Source organism: Equus quagga, chromosome 2 (genome assembly GCF_021613505.1).
Source record: "Equus quagga isolate Etosha38 chromosome 2, UCLA_HA_Equagga_1.0, whole genome shotgun sequence".
NCBI classification, from domain to species: domain Eukaryota; kingdom Metazoa; phylum Chordata; class Mammalia; order Perissodactyla; family Equidae; genus Equus; species Equus quagga.
The window spans coordinates 151,913,392-151,933,087 of NC_060268.1; the positions used below are offsets into that span (position 1 = coordinate 151,913,392).

The 19,696-nt window shown below is 37.2% G+C and overlaps 1 protein-coding gene across 1 annotated transcript in view; it reads left to right on the top strand.

Moving 5' to 3' along the window:
- CC2D2B (coiled-coil and C2 domain containing 2B) overlaps positions 1-19,696 on the top strand; it is a 101,449-nt gene that overhangs the window by 777 nt on the left and 80,976 nt on the right. The window contains exons 2-6 of the mRNA XM_046652824.1: positions 3,154-3,218; positions 10,990-11,050; positions 12,563-12,639; positions 12,990-13,056; positions 15,995-16,089. Coding sequence (XP_046508780.1) covers positions 3,154-3,218; positions 10,990-11,050; positions 12,563-12,639; positions 12,990-13,056; positions 15,995-16,089 — 365 coding nt within the window. The remainder of the gene's footprint in view (positions 1-3,153; positions 3,219-10,989; positions 11,051-12,562; positions 12,640-12,989; positions 13,057-15,994; positions 16,090-19,696) is intronic.

Here is a 19,696-nt window from a genome sequence, read left to right on the forward strand (position 1 = left end):
GAGTGGGGAGCAGGGCTTAGGTGGGGAAGTGGACACGAGGGCCTTTTGGTCTCACTTTCAGAAAGGGCTTCCTCTTTGAATTTCTCTGCAATAGAGACTATAAGTATAGGCACAGAGAGACATCTCTCTGGTTTAAATAAGAGACAACATCACAGGACTTGTGTCCAGTTTCTGGACCTCAAGGCCCTTGTTGTTCTATGGATTAATGCATTTTTATAAATCCTGTAATTAACTTGTGAGTAGCAGAATTTTATTACACATATGTGTGTTAGATATAAATTTTCAAAATATGTTACAGTTTTTGAAACCTGTTTTGGCATTTATTTCTTCAATTTTTGCATACCGGAAGTCTCAAGGGAAGTGGACCCAAATCTTTCTTGACCTACGGGAGCAGGTTATGATGATTTGGGGCTTAGTCTTCAGAGCAGTGGATGATTTAGTTTTGACGCCTTTCAAGGACATATGTAAATTCACAGATCAGAAAAATCCTTTGTCAGGCTACTTGTTCCTAGTTTTTTATTTTAGAAAATAAGATCAGTTAACTAAAAGATAGTCATTTTCAAACTTGTCAGGTAATGGAACACCTGGAAGTCATGATGCTTTTTGTAAGATACTGTGAAATAATGCTATGTCACACTTAACTAATTGTGGAACTTTTTTGTTAAATTTCACCTTTTCCATATCCTAGTACTGGTAGAGGGTTGCTGGTGACATATTTAATAAATTTTGATTTTCACAAAATGCTATTTGCTGCCTTAATTTTATCAAAACTTTGAGATTTTAATTTTTTGGCATAGTATTCCAATTCAACTTAAAGAAGTCTGGAAGAGTGTGATTTGAGAAACACTGCTATAGGGGAGCAGGGAAACACTGCTATAGGGAATTCTGTATTCATTCATATAGGATGAATCCTATCAGAAAGGATTCATCATACCATGTGCAATAGATAAACTTAGATGAAGGTAAAAGTGGATTTTGAACTGAATTGAGTTCTGCTAAGGAAGGATAGTGGGTTAATACATTTGGAAAGATTTACAGCAAGAGCTGGGGGAAAACTAAAGGAAAAACAAATTTCTACTTAGCTCATGACTGGCAAGCCAATGTGTGTCTGCTTGCTCTTTCCACTCCAACTGCACATTAGTTTGGTTACTATGTACAGTTGTTATTTAAGGAGTCTTTTGTTGTTCTATTTCTTATTAGATATTATTAGATATCTAATATTATTAGATACCAGAATATGCATTTTATGACCATTTTATACACTAGAGATTTTTCTGTAATTTTATTCTGCTTACACTCCTGAAACCAAATGGCATGTGATGGAAGTAAGCAAGGTGAGTGAATGTTAAATTAACACACAACGTAAAATAGGCTTTAGGAAATTTCGTTTCAGGAATCACCATAGTGCTAAAAGCATTGTGGGATAAATTCGCAGAACCCAGGGATTTCTAAATGCTAAGCAAGAGGCAAATGTTTATGCACATAAAATTGCCTTCCGTTTGCCGTGGATCAGAAAAGATTGAATGAACTATTTGACTTTAATTCTCAGGCTTTGACTCTGGACCTCCAGGTCATCTGATACAAAAATAGCTAATTCTCAACTTCCTTATCTTTTAGAAAAAGCTTTAACTGCAACAATTGTAAATTAGCAATATCCTCAAAGAAAAGATTGGGTTTAACTGTTGGAGCCAGTTTTCTAACACAGAAAGTTGAATTGCTGTAAGAAGGTAAGAGTCTGAGTCATAATTTTTTATTCCTTCGACATGAGATTTTCAATAGAGTAAAGGCAATTTTCATACAGATCTTCAAGTTTATCTAATATTTCATGTATAATCATTTATTTGTCTTGTATCATTTATGGAATGAAAAATGAACTAGGGTAGAAATATCTCCAGGTCTGCAAAAAAACACCTGATTAATAATTTCGTCTACAATAAGGTTTTATTTGATAATTTATTATAATTTAACTATCTGTAGGATGTGCCACTGGTAATGTCCCTAGCTTAGCAGACAAAATTTGCAAGTGTAGGCATCAGTATTGATTTGAAGTTTGTTTTAGAAGTTCTTGCAGATGGGAAAGTAAATTCAAAATTCTCTTTTCCCAGCATCCTATTCCTGTTGTGTCTCATCTTGGTATGTTGGTAAGAAGAATCTTAAAGGTGCTGATTCTTTTAAAAAATCCTTAAATCAATCTCTTAAATACCTTTTTTTCCTGATAAAACAAAGAATTTAGCTAACTTAGACCTGATTCCCTTCCGTTCCAAGTCCATTCAGTATTTTTAATCATGTTCTGGACCTCTCACCTGAATGTCCTGTAAGCATCAATAAGCAACACCTGGAACTGAACTCGTTAATCCCTACGTCAGCTACCTTCCTGCTTTGACAATACTCAGAGTGACCCTACTTCTCAGGTGCTCAATCCCAAAACCTGGGAGTCTTTGATTCTCCCCTGACTTTGTCTTACACATCCATTTGCTCACCACATCCAGTGAATTCTACCTCTTAAATGAATCTTTCTCCACACTCCATTCCCACTTCCATTTTTTTGATTCACATCTCTAGCATCTTTCATCAAACCTATTATAATGGCCTCTTAACCCACTCCCTGCCTTCCGGGAGTATTTCTATGTTTAATCACATCTTTTTTTTCTCACTAAAGTTTTACAGTTTTGCTGGGGAGGGGGATTCCCCCATATTTTAATTGAAGTTATTCCTAGGTATTTTGGAACTTTTTTGTATTGCTATTATGAAAGTGATCTTTCGCTATTGTGTTAGAATAGAGAGAAACTATTACCTTTGACATATATTCTCTTGTGTTCTGCCACTTAACGACTTTCTAATTATGTCCAAACTTTTTTGATTGAAAGTTTTGAGTTTTCTATGTAGAAAGGCCTATCCTCTACAAAAAATAAAAATGTTGTCTTCTCCTTTAGTTATACTTCTGACTTCTTTTACATGTCTTACTACATTCACCAGAATTTCTGTTAAATACTAAAAGTGATCAACTACTAAATACTAAAGTTGACAATGTATTTCTTTGTTTAGTTTTTAGTTAAATTAAAAAATTTAAATAGCATACTGTTATCTCAATATCACAATAGTTGTTTTCTTTCAGTAATATATCATTCTTAAGAATATTTTTTATTTATTTAGAAAGTGGAAATGAAAGAATCATCATGAAAAACATCTCAAAGAGAAAAGAAGATATTAAAAAAAAAGTAAAGTACTAATGGAGTTTATAAGGATTTTGATTATACTAAATAGTCTAATATAATGTAGGATAATCCTGAAAAATGCTATAATTTGGTTCTTTATACAAATCATACAGTTCATATGTTGAAAAAATAACAATAAGAGAGCTTAGGGATGAATTATACTCTGGTCTGTCAGTTATATAGTAAAGAGCATTAGAGGTGAGTTATTTATGTATTTACTTATTTATTTGGTTTTGTAAAGTTAATTTTTATTGAGTTAATGATAGGTTACAATCTTGTGAAATTTCAGTTGTACATTATTGTTTGTCCGTTGTGTTGTAGGTGCACCCCTTCACCCTTTGTGCCCACCCCCACTCCCCCTTTCCCCTGGTAGCCACTAATCTGTTCTCTTTCTCCACATGTTTAACTTCCACCTATGAGTGGATTCATACAGAGATTGTCCTTCTCTATGTGGCTTATTTCACTTAACATAATTCCCTCAAGGTCCATCCATGTTGTTGTGAATGGGACGATTTTATTCTTTTTTATGGCTGAGTAGTATTCCATTGTATATATATACATTTCTTCTTTATCCAATCATCAGTTGATGGGCACTTAGGTTGCTTCCACGTCTTGGCTATTGTAAATAATGCTGCAATGAACATTGGGGTGCATGGGACTTTTGGAATTGCTGACTTCAAGCTCTTTGGATAGATACCCAGTAGTGGGATGGCTGGGTCACATGGTATTCCTATTTTTAATTTTTGAGAAATCTCCATACTGTTTTCCACGGTGGCTGCACCAGTTTGCATGCCCACCAGCAGTGTATGAGGGTTCCTTTTTCTCCACAACCTCTCCAACATTTGTTACTTTTTGTTTTGGTTATTTTTGTCATTCTAACGGGTGTAAGGTGATATCCTAGTGTAGTTTTGATTTGCATTTCCCTGATGATCAGCGATGATGAGCATCTTTTCATGTGCCTATTGGCCATCCGTATATCTTCTTTGGAGAAATGTCTGTTCATGTCCCCTGCCCACTTTTTGATCGGGTTGTTTGATTTTTTGTTGTTGGGTTGTGTGAGTTCTTTATATAGTATGGAGATTAACCCTTTGTCAGATATATGACTTGCAAATATTTTTTCCCAATTGGTGGGTTGTTTTTTGGTTTCAATCCTATTTTCCTTTGCCTTCAAGAAACTCTTTAGCCTGATGAAGTCCCATTTGTTTATTCTTTCTAATATTTCCCTTGTCTGAGAAGACATGGTACCCGAAAAGATCCTTGAAATATTGATGTCAAAGAGTGTACTGCCTATATTTTCTTCTAGAAGGCTTATGGTTTCAGGTCTTACCTTTAGGCCTTCGATCCATTTTGAATGGTCAATTTTCATTCTTTTACATGTGGCTTTCCAGTTTTCCCAGCACCATTTGTTGAAAAGACTTTTTTTCTCCATTGTAGGCCCTCAGCTCCTTTGTTGAAGATTAGCTGTCCATAGATGTGTGGTTTTATTTCTGGGCTTTCAATTCTGTTCCATTGATCTGTGCAGCTGTTTTTGTACCAGTACCATGCTGTTTTGATTAGTATAGCTTTGTAGTATGTTTTGAAGTCAGGGATTGTGATGCCTCCAGCTTTGTTCTTTTTTCTCAGGATTGCTTTAGCAATTTGGGGTCTTTTGTTGCCCCATATGAATTTTAGGATTCTTTGTTCTATTTCTGTAAAGAATGTCGTTGGGATTCTGATTGGGATTGCATTGAATCTGTAGATTTCTTTAGGTAGTATGGACATTTTAACATTTAATGTTTATTAATGTTTATTTAATGTTTATTCTTCCAATCTATGTCTTTCCATCTCTTTATGTCATCATCCATTTCTTTCAGAAAAGCCTTGTAGTTTTCATTGTATACGTCTTTCACTTCCTTAGTTAAATTCACCCTGAGGTATTTTATTCTTTTTGTTGCAATTTGAATTGTATTGTGTTCTTGAGTTCTTTTTCTGTTAGTTCGTTATTAGAGTATAGAAATGCTACTGATTTATGTATGTTGATTTTATACCCTGCAACTTTGCTGTAGTTGTTGATTATTTCTAATAGTTTTCCAATGGATTCTTTGGGGTTTTCTATATATAAGATCATGGCATCTGCAAACAGTGAGAGTTTCACTTCTTCCCTCCCTATTTGGATTCCTTTTATTCCTTTTTCTTGCCTAATTGCTCTGGCTAAAACCTCCAGTACTATGTTGAATAAGAGTGGTGATAGAGGGCATGCTTGTTTTGTTCCTGTTTTCAAGGGGATGGCGCTCAGATTTTGCCCATTGAGTATGATGTTGGCTGTGGGTTTGTCGTATATGGCCTTTATTATGTTGAGGTACTTTCCTTCTATCCCCATTTTATAGAGAGTTTTTTTTTATCATAAATGGCTGTTGGATCTTGTCAAATGCTTTCTCTGCATCTATTGAGATGATCATGTGGTGTTTTTATTCCTCAGTTTGTTGATGTGGTGTATCACGTTGATTGATTTGTGGATGTTGAACCATCCCTGTGTCCCTAGTATGAATCCCACTTGACCATGATGTATGATCTTTTTAATGAATTCCTGAATTTGGGTTGCCAAAATTTTGTTGAGAACTTTTGCATCTATGTTCATCAGCGATATTGGCCTGTAGTTCTCCTTTTTCATGCTGTCCTTGTCAGACTTTGGTATCAGTGTGATGTTGGCCTCGTAGAATGTGTTAGGAAGTGATCCATCTTCCCTAATTTTTTGGAATAGCTTGAAAAGGATAGGCATTAAATCCTCTCTGAAAGTTTGGTAGAATTCCCCAGGAAAGCCATCTGGTCCTGGGGTTTTATTCTTTGGGATACTTTTGATGGTTGTTTCAATCTCTTTCCTTGTGATTGGTCTGTTCAGATTGTCTGCTTCTTCTTGACTTAGCTTTGGGAGATGGTAAGAGTCTAAGAATTTATCCATTTCCTCTAGGTTATCCATTTTGTTGGCATATGGTTTTTCGTAGTATTCTCTTATAATCCGTTGTATTTCTGCAGAGTCTGTTGTTATTTCTCCTCTTTCATTTCTCATTTTGTTTATTTGAGCTTTCTCTCTTTTTTTCTTTGTAAGTCTGGCTAGGGGTTTGTCAATTTTATTTATCTTCTCAACGAACCAGCTGTTTGTTTCATTGATCCTTTCTACTGCCTTTTTTGTTTCAATAGCATTTATTTCTGCTCTGATTTTTATTATTTCTCTCCTGCTGACTTTGGGCTTTGTTTGTTCTTCTTTTTCTAATTCACTTAGGTGTAGTTTGAGATTGCTTATTTGGATTTTTCTTGTTTCTTAAGGTGTGCCTGTATTGGGATGAATTTCCCTCTTAATCCAGCTTTTGCTGTATCCCATGTGAGTTGGTATGGCATGTTATCATTTTAATTTGTCTCCAGATATTTTTTGATTTCTTCAATGATCCATTGCTTGTTCAATAGCATATTGTTTAGTCTCCACATCTTTGTCTCTTTCTCAGCTTTTATTGTAATGAATTTCTAGCTTTATAGCATTATGATCAGAGAGGATGCTTGTTATTATTTCAATTTTTTTAAGTTTATAGAGGCTTGCCTTGTTTCCCAACATATGGTCTATGCTTGAGAATGTTCCATGCGCAGTTGAGAAGAATGTGTATTCTGCTGTTTTGGGATGGAGTGTTCTATATATGTCTATTAAGTCCAACTGTTTTAGCTTTTCATTTAATTCCACTGTTTCCTTGTCAATTTTCTGTCTGGATGATCTGTCCATTGATGTGAGTGGGGCGTTGAGGTCCCCTACTATTATTGTGTTATTTTGATATCTTCTTTTAGGTTTATTGATAGTTACTTTATGAACTTTGGTGCTTTTGTGTTGGGTGCATAGATATTTATAAGCGTTATTTCTTCTTGATGTAGTGTCCCTTTGATCATTATATATTGACCCTCTATGTCTCTCTTTACCTGCCTTATTTTGAAATCTACTTTGTTGGATATAAGTATTGCAACGCCTGCTTTCTTTTGTTTGCTATTAGCTTGGAGTATTGTCTTCCACCCCTTCACTCTGAGCCTGTGTCTATCCTTGGAGCTGAGGTGTGTTTCCTGGAGGCAACAAATTGTTGGATCTTGGTCTTTAATCCATCTTGCCACTCTTTGTCTTTTTATTGGAGAGTTCAGTCCGTTTACGTTGAGGGTGATTATTGATGCATGAGGGCTTAATGCTGTCATTCTGTCACTCGTTTTTCGGTTTTCCTGCATTTCCTTTGCTTCTCGTCCTGTGTGTTTTGATCTACCTAGTGACTTCTGCAGTTTCTTATGCTGGGTTTATTAGCTTTTTCCTTATTTATGTTTTGTGTCTCTGTTCTGTTTTTCAGTTTAGTGGCTACCCTGAAGTTTGTATTCAGAATCTTGTGCATAACATAGTCCATTTTCTGGTGGCCTCTTATTTCCTTAGTCTAAACTGATTCAGTCCCTTTCCTCCTCCCCTCCTAAGTTACTATTTTCATCTCCTATTCCAACTCGTGTTGTGAGTTTGTTGTTAAAGTGATAAGATTGTCTTTGTTTTTGGTGTTTTCCTTACCTTTATCCTAATGGTATAGTTGAATATTTGCTATCCTATTCTGATTATATTTGTCTCTTTACTCTATGTTTTGTGACCCCTTTCTCCCTTTTTTTCTTTTTTCAGGTTTGAGGGCCTTCTTGAGGGTTTCTTGTAGGGCGGATCTCAGGACTACGAAGTCACTTAGCTTTTGTTTGTCTGGGAAAGATTTAATTTCTCCCTCATATCTGAAGGATATGTTTGCTGGATAGAATATGCTTGGCTGAAGATTTTTATCTTTTAAAGTTTTGAATATGTCGTTCCAATCTCTCCTAGCTTGTAAGATTTCTGAGAGAAATCTGCTGAAAGTGTGATAGGGGTTCCTTTGTAGGTTATTTTGTTCTGCCTTGCTGCCCTGAAAATTGTTTCTTTGTCATTCATTTTTGCCTGTTTTACTACTATATGCCTTGCAGTAGGTCTGTTTACATTGACAGATCTAGGAGAGCTGAAAGCTTCCTTCACACACATTTCTCTCTCATTCCCTAGATTGGGAAGATCTCTGCTATTATTTCTTTGAGCACGCTTTCTGCTCCATTCTCCTTTTCTTCGCCTTCAGGTATACCTATAATTCTTATGTTGCATTTCCTCATTGTGTCAGCTGTTTCTCAGAGATTTTCCTCATTTCTTTTTAGTCCTCTCTCTCTTCCTCTGTCTGCTGCCATTCAACCTATCTATCTTCGATTATGCTAATTTGCTTCTCTGTGGTGTCCACACGGGCATTCAGGGAATCCATATTCTGTTTTATCTGATCCATTATATTTTTCATCTCTAGTATTTCTGGTTGATTTTTCTTTATAGTTTCAATCTCTTTGGTGAAGTAACTCCAGAACTCATTGACTTGTTTCTCTATATTTTCCTTTACCTCATTGAGTTTTTTGATGACAACTATTCTGAATTCATTGTCATTTAGTTTACTTATTTCCAAGTCCTCAGGACATGTTTCTGTGTTTTTATTGTTTTCCTTCTGGTCTGGAGTTTTTATGAATTGTTTGATGCTAGAACAGTTTTTCCACATAGTGATATTATTCGGTTGCAGCTATAGCCTGTCGCCACTAGATGGGGGTCGAGAGACGCATATTCTGAGCCCTCCGCCTTCGGCCAAGATGGCGCGGCACAGCGCGGGTTGGGGGGAGCATGTTTTCTTTTGCACGCAGTCTCCTGTTTCCGATCAGCTCTCCCTATCTGGTCTCCTGGGGTCTTGGCTTGATGAGGTCACCCCATGTGAAAGCTTTCACCCCATTAGAGCGCCTCCCTCTAGGCTGAAAAGGCCCTGGGGAATCCTGGGTGATCCTGCAGATGTGCGACCCCTCCCCCATTCCTTCCCTCATGGAGCCTCCAGGCACAGCAATCCCAGTCTTTAGGGGAGGGGGCGAAGTTCTCTCTTACCCCGTTCCAGCTCCTCTGAGGGGGGCTCCAGCCTCTTTGTCCTCTGTCGTTTGGCTGCTGTGAGTCTCCGAGGATTCCTGTGCTGTTAGAATATTTTTTGTTGGAATAAAGTTGCTCCTTTTTGTTGTATGTTGGAGGGGAGAGAGTCCCAGGTAAGCTCACTCTGCCATGATGCTGACATCACTCTTATTTATTTCTTTACTTAAATATTAATTTATTTATCTGTTCTCTCAGCTAGCCAGCAATTCATTCCCTGCTTTACTCAAAAAAACAGTTTTTCCTTTTTTAGTCAGTGAGTGAAACATATATAGGACCAGTATGTTAGAGTAACTCCAATTAAGATTCATATTATGGGGCTTGCCCAGTGACATAGTGATTGGGTTCACATGCTCTGCTTTGGCAGCCTGGGTTTTGATGGTTTGGATCCTGGGCACGGACCTACACACCACTTATCAAGCCATGCTGTGGCAGTGTCCTGATACAAAATAGAGGAAGATTGGCACAGATATTAGTTCAGAGACAATCTTCCACTAGCAAAAAGAGGAAGATTTGCAACAGATGTTAGCTCCGAGACAATCTTCTTCACTAAAAAAATAAAATAAAAAAGATTCATATTTTATCCCCGCCTTCTAGATGGGGATGAGAAGTTATGAAAAAGTATCCAGAATCCTGGGAATGCTGAGTGGGATTATTGCAAATTAAAGGGAGATCTCATAAATCACTTGCCAGTGTTGATGTTCCTCACACCCTTGAGGGTTGCTGTGCCTTGGGCAAAAGTAGAATTAGATATTTTTATGTTGAGGAAAGTACTGAAGGTTTAATAATAACAGAACATCTTAGTTCTTGTTGACCTTATTCAATAGTTCTTAAGTATGGTACAGGGACCACTGGTGGATTTTGAAGTTCTTTTAGAAAGTCTTTAGACTAGGCTCTTATTGTGGTAATGTCTTTACTGTGATTATGTCAATACTCTGCTTTGGCTTTAAACATGAATCCATGTTTTTGCTGTGGTTGGAAAACCGATGTGTCTCTGCTTACTCTTTCCACTCAAACTGCACATTAGTTTGATTACTATGTACAATTGTTATTTAAGGAGTCTTTTGTTCTTCTATTTCTTAAACTTAAAATGAAAAACAAACTCATAATCCATATCTTTCTAAAAAAGGATTTAACATTGCTGGTATGATTTAATTTTAGAATATTGAAATTTAAAAAACTGTAAAACAAGTAAATGCTCATTTTAACATATCAAGTTTTTGATAATAGTAGGACATTTAATTAGAAATACCAGTAAGCAGCTAGAAATAGGGTATTCAGGAGAGCAGTCAAGGTTGGAGACAGATTTGGAAAGCCATGGGAATAAGTGTACTCTCCAAAGCCTTGAAATGTGGCTACATTTAAGCTATGAGAAGTGTGACTACTAATGGATACAGAGAATAAGTGGTTAGAGAGGTGGAAGGGTGGAGGACAAGGATATAGAAAGTTTTCAGAAAATAAAGGTGCCCAACATTATCAGATGCTATGGAGTAATCAAGTAATAGCTAACACTGATAGTGTTGAGTTTCAAAATATTTTCATGTGTTTAATCTCATTTGACCCTCCTAAAAGATAAATAAAGTAGACAATATATGAACATTAAGAACTAACCATGGGATTTTACCATTAAATGTCCTTTTTGATGTTAGAACAATTTCTGAAATTTAAGAAAACAGGCAAAGGATATGAATTGACTTTCAAAGGGCTGATAAACTTGTGAAAAGATGTTCAATGCCAAAACAAAAAAGATGCAAGGTAACCTCCCCCTCTCTTTCACAGATATCAGAAGAGTTAGATAATGTTGCAGTAGAAGAAAATGTAGACAAGCCTGTCCAAAAAGGTTCTCAATAAGTATACTACAACTCTGATACTATTGGTTTCTATTTTTAAAAGATGTAAATGACTAATGCTATCTAGGGTCTTAGCTGGGAACACAAGTTTCTTAAGGGATGAGTTCACATAGAAACTAAACTTTCTGGGTAATACAAGGTGGGCATAAGGAAATACATAGTAAAGTCAGTGCATGTAATAAAACTAAGTTTTGAAGGGCCCACCCTGTGGCATAGTCATCAAGTTCAGTGTGCTCTGCTTCTGTGGCTCGGGTTTTCAGGTTTGGATGCTGGGCATGGACCTACACCACTCATCAGCCATAAGGTAGTGGCAACCCACATACAAAATAGGGGAAGATTGGCACAGATGTTAGCTCCGGGCTAATCTTCCTCGAGCAAAAAACAAGAAAACCACTGAGTTCTCTCTGCAAACATGGAGAATTCACTGGTGCTTGAGACTGTTAAACTGTGTTACATCATAACATACATAGATATAGAACTTGCTTCAGGAAGCTCTAGACTTTGGGGATAAAAATACATAATGGTTGAACTCTGGTTCATTCATCCAGCAAATATTTATTGAGCTCCTACTATGTGCCATCTGCCATTCTAAGTTCTGGGAATAGAGTATAAACAAACCAATGAGTAATTTTTAAATTATACCAAGGCATACTGAGTTAAGAATAAGGAGTCTCATGACCTATTTAGCTTTATACTTACCCTTTATTTCCACCATCCTCTGTGCAACCTTTAAGTATGCAAAGGCAGGGAGACAAAAAAGAAAAATGCACGACAGAATGACCAATAGGTCCTCTATTTTCTGCTGTACCTAGGCCTGCACAACCCCTGTCTTTCTCAGTTCATCTGATGGATCATCTGATGAATGAGCAGAAAATAACACATGACTGAGTGCACATGACAGCTGGAGTCTTCTTTATGTACTACAAGACTAATTTCCTTTGAGAAGTGGCAGAAGTAGGAGTCAGCAGTATTATACTGATTTTACAAAACTGACATAAGTAGTAAAAAGGGTACCTAGCTAAAATGGGTACCACTCTTCCTTTCTGATTCCTTTCTCTCCAGCTTAATCAAATTGAAGTAACCTACCTTTGATATTTGTATATTCTGTAGAGCAGTCTATACAGAATATGACTGTTCTTATGGATTTTTTCCCTGAAATGAAGAAGACAAAGATTTGCTCATCTGAGCTTTTTTTTGTGGCTTGACTATGAAGAAGGACTCTAGCCAATAGCTGAGGATGCAGAGGGTAGGGAAAAAGTCTCAAAAAGAAACAAAATTCAGCCCTGACTGTGCATGAAGTGTTTATTCCAGATGGAAAATGGAGAAGGGACATCTGTTGGTCTTAGATTCTAAGCTCTCATGGAGAATGACCTAGTCTTCATAATTGTCATAATCCTTAGAAATGCATGCAGTTTAGCTTAATAAGTGTTTTTGCTGCTATTGCTGTTTAATTATGTTATAAGAAAGTGTCATGACTCTGTATTATGTTGGCTTCCTGACAGATTTAGATGCAGAAGAAAATCAAAACATAATAGAAACATTGAGAGGCAAAGTAAGAGAAAAGCTAAAAAATGCTAAGGTAATGCTTATTTATTCTTTCCTGTTTTCAAATTTACTGTTTACATGCAACATGTATCATAATAAACTTTTCTTTGTTAAAAAAGAGCCAAAATCCAGTCTTAATATAACTCCTTAAATCCAAAAAGCTTCAAGTTCTTTCCTATGCTTTTTTTTAAACCTACAGCCAGGAAAAGTTAAGTGATTTGGTCATGGTAATGCTACATGACATCTCAGGGGAAAACATGTACATACTTGTTAAAAGAAAAACATTGAGCAGCCTTGATAGTTGAACAAAAGACTTAAGAGCACAATTATCTCTTCATCTGTGAAATTATGTTTTCTATACCATTTATTAATGTTGTGTTTCAGATTAATCAAGGTGAAAAGTCTTCAAGTCAGCTGCTCATTGATAATAAGATATATCAACAGTCGAAGGTGAATAACTATTTTTTACTTTTTGAACAGATTTATTGAGATGTACTTTACATAGCAAAAACTCAACCGTTTTAAGTATATGATTCAATGATTTTTAGTAAACTTACAGAATTATGCAATCAACACTATAATCCAATTTTAGAATATTTTTGTCACTCCAAAATTATCCCTTACATAAGCCAATTTGTAGTCACTCCTTGTTCCTATTTGACATTATTTTTTATCCTAAAAAAATTATAATAAAATATTATAGGTGATCCCCGACTTACAGATTTTGTTCTAAAATTCAATGTGTCATCACATATTTGAAACTTGAAATGACAGAACAACTGATATTTTGGGGAAACTGTATTATTTAGAGTAAAAGCTAAGCAGTTTTGGTAAAAAGATCCAAAGTAAAATGTCTTAAGATAGAAGTTTTATTTCTCTCTAGTGTAACAGTTAGGTAGTCTAGGTTACTAGGAGAGTTCTGCCATCTTCAAAACATGGTTTCCATCTCTGAGTCCAATGGCAAAGCTCCCGTGTCTTCATTTGCTGGCCAAAGGGAAGGGAGAAGGAAAGAACTGGAGGATTGCAGATTGATCTCTTATAGGACAAGACCTGCAAGTTGTACACGTTATTTCCACTAAAGGAATGTTGGAAAAATGTCCAGGTATCCAGCTAAAAGTAGATTCTTTTATTAGAGATGGAGGAAAAGACAATAATTAACAACTAGTCATTTCTGCCAGAAGCAATGAGAGTATTTAACGCTACAAATTTTTATATGCAAGGATTGTTTTTTGTTTGTTTTGTTTTGAACTCGTCTTTGTCCCCTCCACAGTGCCCCTCTTGAGTACTTAGTAAAAATTATTTTAATTAAATTTAAAAGTAAAAGCAGACTAAAAAAAAGATGTCTGTGTACATGTTATTCATTCAACAAATGAATGAAGTGTGCCTAAATTGGATGTAACTTAATATGAATAGTAAAAACTTGGAAGTTTGTCAAGGTCAGTACATTGAGTGTCAAGAAAAGAGGTGAACAGGAAGTGAAATTGAACTTTAAGAATCTCCATACCAAATACTAGATAGGGATATCTGCTCAGGAAGTTGAGGATTTTAGTAAGTGTTTGTTTCAAAGAGCAGAGATGAAGGAAAGTAGAAGTGTAAACAGTCATGCAGTGCATAACAACATTTAGGTCAACGACAGACCACGTATACAATAGTGGTCCCATAAGATGAGTACCATATAGCCTCGGTGTCTAGTAGGCTATACCATCTACGTTTAAGTAAGTACTGTAGGGGAGGAAGAAATTTTCCTCTGCCCTTCTAGGTTCTAGCTGGTCTAAGAATTAAATTGACATGAGGCAGATTAACAGGAGAAAAACAAACAAAAGTTTAGGAACATGGAAACGTGGGAGAAACCCAGGAAAACCAAGTAACTAGCCAAAATGGCCAAAACCCTCACCTTAAATACCATCCTCAGCTAAAGACAGAAGAAGGTGTTGGGGGCGAGGAGAGCCAGCGACTTCAAAGGGAAGGAAGGCAATTCACAGGTAGGTGAAAAGGAGCAAATGTTTGGAAAACAAGTGTTTGTTTGGCAACACAGAAACAGAAGAAGACAGAAAGGAGCCCAGTAAACTGGCTTTTCTAGGTTCCTCCCTGTCTACCACCTAGTTCATGTTATGTGAAGGTGATAGCTTGCTTCCTGAGACAGGTTTTTTTAACCTGAATTCTTTCAGACAGTTAAGGGGGGGGTAACAAGAAAAATTTTCTGAGTCTCATTTCTTAAAAATAATCAGCCTGAAATAATTCTCATGTTAAATAGACATATTTTGGGGTGGCAAATTTTTTTCCCCTTCAGTACACTCTGTGATTTTGTATGATGATGAAATTGCCTGTGACACATTTCTCAGAGTGTATCGCCGTCATTAAGTGACACATGACTGTACTAACAATTTATACATGCAGCATTGTTACAAGGTGAGTAACTTTTAAAGTTAATGTGTCAGCTAAATTGTAGATACAAGCAGGATATTAGGTAAGCTTTTGTATTTTACATATTTTTTAATTCTTTGACTCCTAGTGACTATAAGGTTTACTTTTTATTATAGAATTAATTGGTCTCCCAAGCCTCCCTAAAAATAGTTCATTTTAATATGTATGTGAGAAAGAAGTAATAAGTGATTTACATTTAAGATTCAGACTTTATAGTATTGAAAAATGAGAGCTTATTTATCAGCAAGTTTGTTGCTAAGAATATGCCACGTCTAATACTTTAAAGGGGGGTCAGCCCTGTGGTGTAGTGGTTAAAAGTTCAGCCATGCTCCGCTTCAGTGGCTTGAGTTTGCAGGTTCAGATCCTGTACACGGACCTACACAACTTGTCAACCATGCTGTGGCAGTGACCCATATACAAAATAGAGGAAGATGGGCACAGATGTTAGCTCAGGGCTAATCTTCCTTAAGCAATAAAAGAGGAAGATTGGCAACAGACGTTAGCTCAGGGCAAATCTTCCTCAGTAAAAGAAATACTTTACCTCTGATTCCACAAAAAATTGTAGGTGGGAACACCACCTTGTGTGTGAGCACACACATGCATTAGAGCACCCAAAAACAGGGAGAGGAAAAAAGAATTCGCCCTGAGCCCACATTTTGATCAAACTGTGTATGGTAATGCTCTTAATACTCTGATTAGAGTGAAGAGAGAGTTCCGGAAGATGAAGAATATTTGGAATACTTTATTCTGTTTTTTATTGCAGTTAGTAGAACTTTAAAAACAAAACAAAACACAAAAAATTCATGAACCAAACAGACTCAAAAGTAAATATAACTTGACGTTGTCTCTTCTGCTGTTCCTGTTCGTGAATACCAGTTGCTACTTACCGTATTACAGAAAAGTATTTCTTTCCTTATAAGCAGAAAAAGTATTCGTTTCAGCACTGAATACTGGTTGGCTGTTGTTTAACCCACAGACTGCAGTCACGTTGGATGAAGATCTTTCATTTTTCATTCTGAGTGGTGAAGAGGGCTCAGCTTTGGGCCAGTCTTCAGAGCAGGTTGGATTTGTTCCCCTTCCTCCCACATCCTCATTCCCGGGAAAGATAACTCTTCATTAAATGCATAGAATAAAATACTTGGATGGGAGATGAAATTTTGATCACTGAGCCACCTTCTTCTCTTTGGATTGAGAAGCTCTTTTAATAATTCCTAACATTTATTGAGTGCTTACTGGATGCCTAATTACATACTAAATTTTTATGGTGGATTGTATCATTCAATCCTTATACTAACCCTGTGAGACAGGCATTATTACCATCTCTGTTTTATAGGTGAGGAAACTGAGGCACACAGGGTAAGCATTGATAGAGCTGGGAAGTATAAGCTGTCAGCTCCAAAGCCTGTATTTTCTTTTTCTTTTGTTGTTCCTGTCCTTCTCTCCAAGTACCCTACATTTTTCTCCGTAATCTCTGTTACTCTATTCCCATTCTTCATCCCTCCTAGTCTAGTCCCAGACCCTTCTAATTTCCATCAGTTCTTCCCAGGTCCTCTCAAACTCTTCAGCCCCCTGTTATTCCCTGGTTGTCCTTTGCTCCAGTGCTAGTCAGTCTCACTGGTCTTTCCCCGTCTCCTCCTGATGTGTCAGCCTCATTGCTCTCCCCATCTGCTCCTGTTCCTCTGTACTTTGTCCAGTCCCTCTCTGCTTTCAAATCTTTCCACAGTTTCCTTGAGCCCCCTCTTGCAGGACCACCTATTCCCCAGGGTTCTACCTAATGTCTTCCAACACCTCAGACATTTCCAGATCCCACAGGTCTTCTTTTTGAGGCCCTGTTGGACCCCATTTGCCTTCCTGCTTACTTCCAAGTCTCTTCCATTCTCCTTTCTTTGTATCCTGCTCCAGGCCTTTCATTCCTTTTTTTATTTTTGTTTTTTCCACAATAAAAAAACTTTATCTTTTAAATTTTTGAACAAAGTTTATACATTATAAAAAATTAATGCAGAAAACCATGAGGAAGAAAAGTGAAAGTCACGTGAAATGCCACTGGTTTGAGATAAACCACTATCATCATTTTTTTCATACCTTTCTCTATGCTTATGCCCATACATGCACACACAGACTTTATATAAATGGAATCATAGTAGTAAACGGGAATTCCATTTTTCATTGCTCAGCCAAACCTTGGTGTCATCCTTGGTTCCTCTTTTAGTGACATGCCTCATATCCAGTTCATCACAAATTCTTTTGCTTCTACCTTCAAAGTATTCCGGAATCTGACCCACTTTCACTACCTCCACTGGTACAACCCTAGTCTAAACTACCACAACCTCTCATCTGGATCATTGCTATAGTCTCCCTCTGTTTTCTTGATTGCCCCAACAGTCTATTTTCTATACCTTACAGTAGTCAGAATGATTCTATTAAAATCTAAGACACACCATTCTTTTGCTTATACCTTCTGATGGTTTCCTATCTCACTCAAAATAAAAGCTAAAGTCCTTACAGGAGCCTCCTAAGCCTACATGACCTGGCTCCCTTGGTACCTCTCTGACTTCATTTCTTACTACTTTCCCCTTCTCCCTACCCAACTTTAGCCCCGTTGGCCTCCTTGTTATCCCTCACAGCATGCTCCTGCCTTAGGGACTTTATACCTTTTAACTGTCTAGAAAGCTTTTCTCTCATCCTCATGCTCTCTCCCTCACTACTTTTGGTCTGCTGTTCAAATGACACATAATTAAAGATACTGTTCCTGACAACCCTATCTAAAATAGCACCCCCAACCCACCCAGCCTAGTGTTCTCTATCCCCTTATCTTACTTTATTTTTCTTCATAACACTTTTCACTGCCTAGCGTATATTTCTATGTGTGTTTGTTTATTTTCTTCCTGGAACATATTAGTCACTCAATGAATATTTGAATGAATATTGAATAAATGAGTATCAAATATGTGTGTGGTCTTCCCATTTGCCCGAACTCTTACAGTCCATGATATGGGTTAAGGAATGAGCTTTTCTGGGAAAAGGGGAGAAGGTCCACCCAGCAGAGTGCACCAGGACCAGGCGCTGTGGTTATGGCTGCTTTTTCTTCTCCTAGGCAGACATGAGAGAAATCAGGTTAGTGGGGCAAATAGACTACTTGGGCATGAGGAAGTCTGGGTGTAGATGCGGGTTGTTTAGAGGAGTTGCCTGGAAAAGTCATCCGTCCTATAGCTGGTGACTTTGGGGCCCATGGGAAACTATTGTCCTCATCACAGGGAGCAGAGAGCTACTGTTTTGTGGGAGGCTGAGTTTGACTGCGGCCTCTTCCTGCTGGGAGAAAGCGGAGTCCTGGTTCCAAATATGTTGTCTGGGCAGTCCAGAGTCAGGTCCAAGGTTACTTTCAGACAGTTCTGCTTATCACACTACAGTTAACAAGGCGGTTTCTGTGAGATGGGGGCCTATCTCTTTTTTACCACATCATACTCAGGTGTATCCATCTGTACTTATGCATGGAAAGTTAGTTGGATGCCTTCTCACCTAATATTCCCTCTCACACAATAGCTAACAGCACAGACACTGCTCAGCTGTGAGCTGTGTAGTGAAAACCAAGAATGTGATCTGGGGTACAGCTGGCCTTACGTTAAGTGAGGAATAGTTGGTCAGATAGGGTTTATACAGGCTGAGATCATAGCTTGTCCCAGGCTAAAAATATAGGCAGATTGAGTAGGGTAGGGTTCATAAAAGAAACCTATATCATCATAAAGAACTGGGGTCCAAGATGAGGGCCTGACATTCTCAGCTATCATGGCAGACCCTAGCTCTGAAGGCAGGTTGAAAGCCCTGGCCCACGCCAGGGGTGCTGTAAAGGAAGCTTGGTAATAGGTGCTCCAGCTGGAACAAAGAGCCTCTTTTTGTCTATGATTGGAATCCTCAAAAAAAACTCCTGTGTGAGGATCCCCAAATCTTGCTCCTAGATGTCAGTGTCATACCTTGTTTAAATTCTGACCAAGATACCACAAAGACATCTGTATATGAAATATTTTCTTGATGTCATGACAGGGATAGGAGAGGGGGTATGATAATATGATGAGTTGATATGAACCTAGGTGATGCTTAACTATGTTACTTACTTAATTTTGACAGAGTTGATCAAGGCCATGTAAGTTTCTCTCTTCAAACAAATTCTGTGGGTAATTCTTTTTATTTACCCCTAAATGTTTGTTTTTGAAAATTGAGGGGTTTTTGTCTGTATGACTCACACACTCTGTCCCTTCTCTCTTTCAATATATGTAGATTTTAAGTTAGACAAGTAAAGTCATCTAATTTTGTATGACATTTTTGAGGTGATATAAAAGTATATATTTTTATATTTAGTAAAGTATCCATTTCAATACCTGTATTCAGATTTTATATATACTTATTTCAGAATTTCACTATAATCATTCTGCCGTAGGTTTTATGTTGAGTCTTTACTTTTCTTTCTTTTTTTTCTTAAATACCATCCAGAAAACAGCATGACTGCTCCACATCACTTTAAGTAGTATTGCTTTATGAATGGTGGAAAAAAATGGGGCTTAAGACTGCGTGGCTTGATGTCTCTGGACTTTGTCCTATACGGAATTCTCAGTAGTTGAAATATCATAGTCCAGTATCTCAGAACATCTTCCAGAGGAGAGGAGAGCTTGAAT